Below are 1013 nucleotides of genomic sequence, written 5' to 3' on the forward strand. Positions count from 1 at the left end.
CTATAAATCGGAATCGACTCCATGGCAATGAGTTTGGTTTGGGTTTTTAAAGGAGCGTTGATAGCGCAGCTGTTAAAGCACTCGACTGCTAACCAAAAGGCCGGCAGTTCAAAACCACCAGTAGCTCTGTGGGAGAAAGATGTGGCAGCCTGCTTCCATAGAGATTTACAGCTTTGGAGACCCTACGGGGTCGCTATGAGTCATAATCGACTCAACGACAGCGGGTTTGGTTTTTTGGTTTTAGCACAGTACATAACTGGTAAGACCTCAACATTTGTGTTGAATGAGTAAATAAATTCCTACTTTACTTGTCATGTTTATCTTAAATTTCTTATTTCTGATGGTAAAAATTGTAGAATTTTTTTGTAATCATTTTGTAATCTATGCTGGTAGATATCTTTTTAACACATCACTGATTCTGTTGAAAAATATTGATATGAAATTATTAAAATTGCTTTGATAGAAATCCTCTTTGGACAAAATGCAACAGTTGAACGCTGCACACCAGGAAGCATTAATGAAATTGGAGAAACTTGAGTAAGTGGGAGATTTACAAATAAATGCAATTTCAAAATCTGAAATGAATCGTAAATATTTTTTCAGCCCTACAGTGCACTTTCAATCTCTTATCTTCCTTACTAGATAGTAGAGTATTTAGGTTTGTCTTTTCTAAAAAAAAGAAAAACTAGTTTTTCTTCCTTCTTATTTTTATTCTATATCTTTTCACTTTTTTCTTACTGTGAGTGTGTCAGCCTACCTTGTTTAAAGCCCCTAACTACTCCTAAATTATCTCAGGGGATATTTATCTTAATAGCAATAACTGTCTGGACTCTTGGCCTTCCTTCAGATCAGTTAATTCTTGTAAAAATTTTACTCCTTCAATATGTAAGGTATTTGGGGTCTTGTTTGACTCATAGGTCAGAGAGGAAAAACAATTACTCAAGAGTTATTTCTTGGTCTTAAACATGTTGATTTTTACTGGAAGGATTTTTTTTTTTTTTAATCATCTCTAA

The 1013-nt window shown here is 34.2% G+C and overlaps 1 protein-coding gene across 1 annotated transcript in view; it reads left to right on the top strand.

Annotated features, from left to right (window-relative positions):
* Positions 1-1013, top strand: part of NUF2 (NUF2 component of NDC80 kinetochore complex) — a 37148-nt gene that overhangs the window by 15780 nt on the left and 20355 nt on the right. Inside the window, exon 6 of the mRNA XM_004385758.2 lies at positions 464-537. Coding sequence (XP_004385815.2) covers positions 464-537 — 74 coding nt within the window. The remainder of the gene's footprint in view (positions 1-463; positions 538-1013) is intronic.

The sequence above is a fragment of the Trichechus manatus genome, unplaced genomic scaffold (genome assembly GCF_000243295.1).
Source record: "Trichechus manatus latirostris isolate Lorelei unplaced genomic scaffold, TriManLat1.0 scaffold00145, whole genome shotgun sequence".
Lineage (NCBI taxonomy): Eukaryota > Metazoa > Chordata > Mammalia > Sirenia > Trichechidae > Trichechus > Trichechus manatus.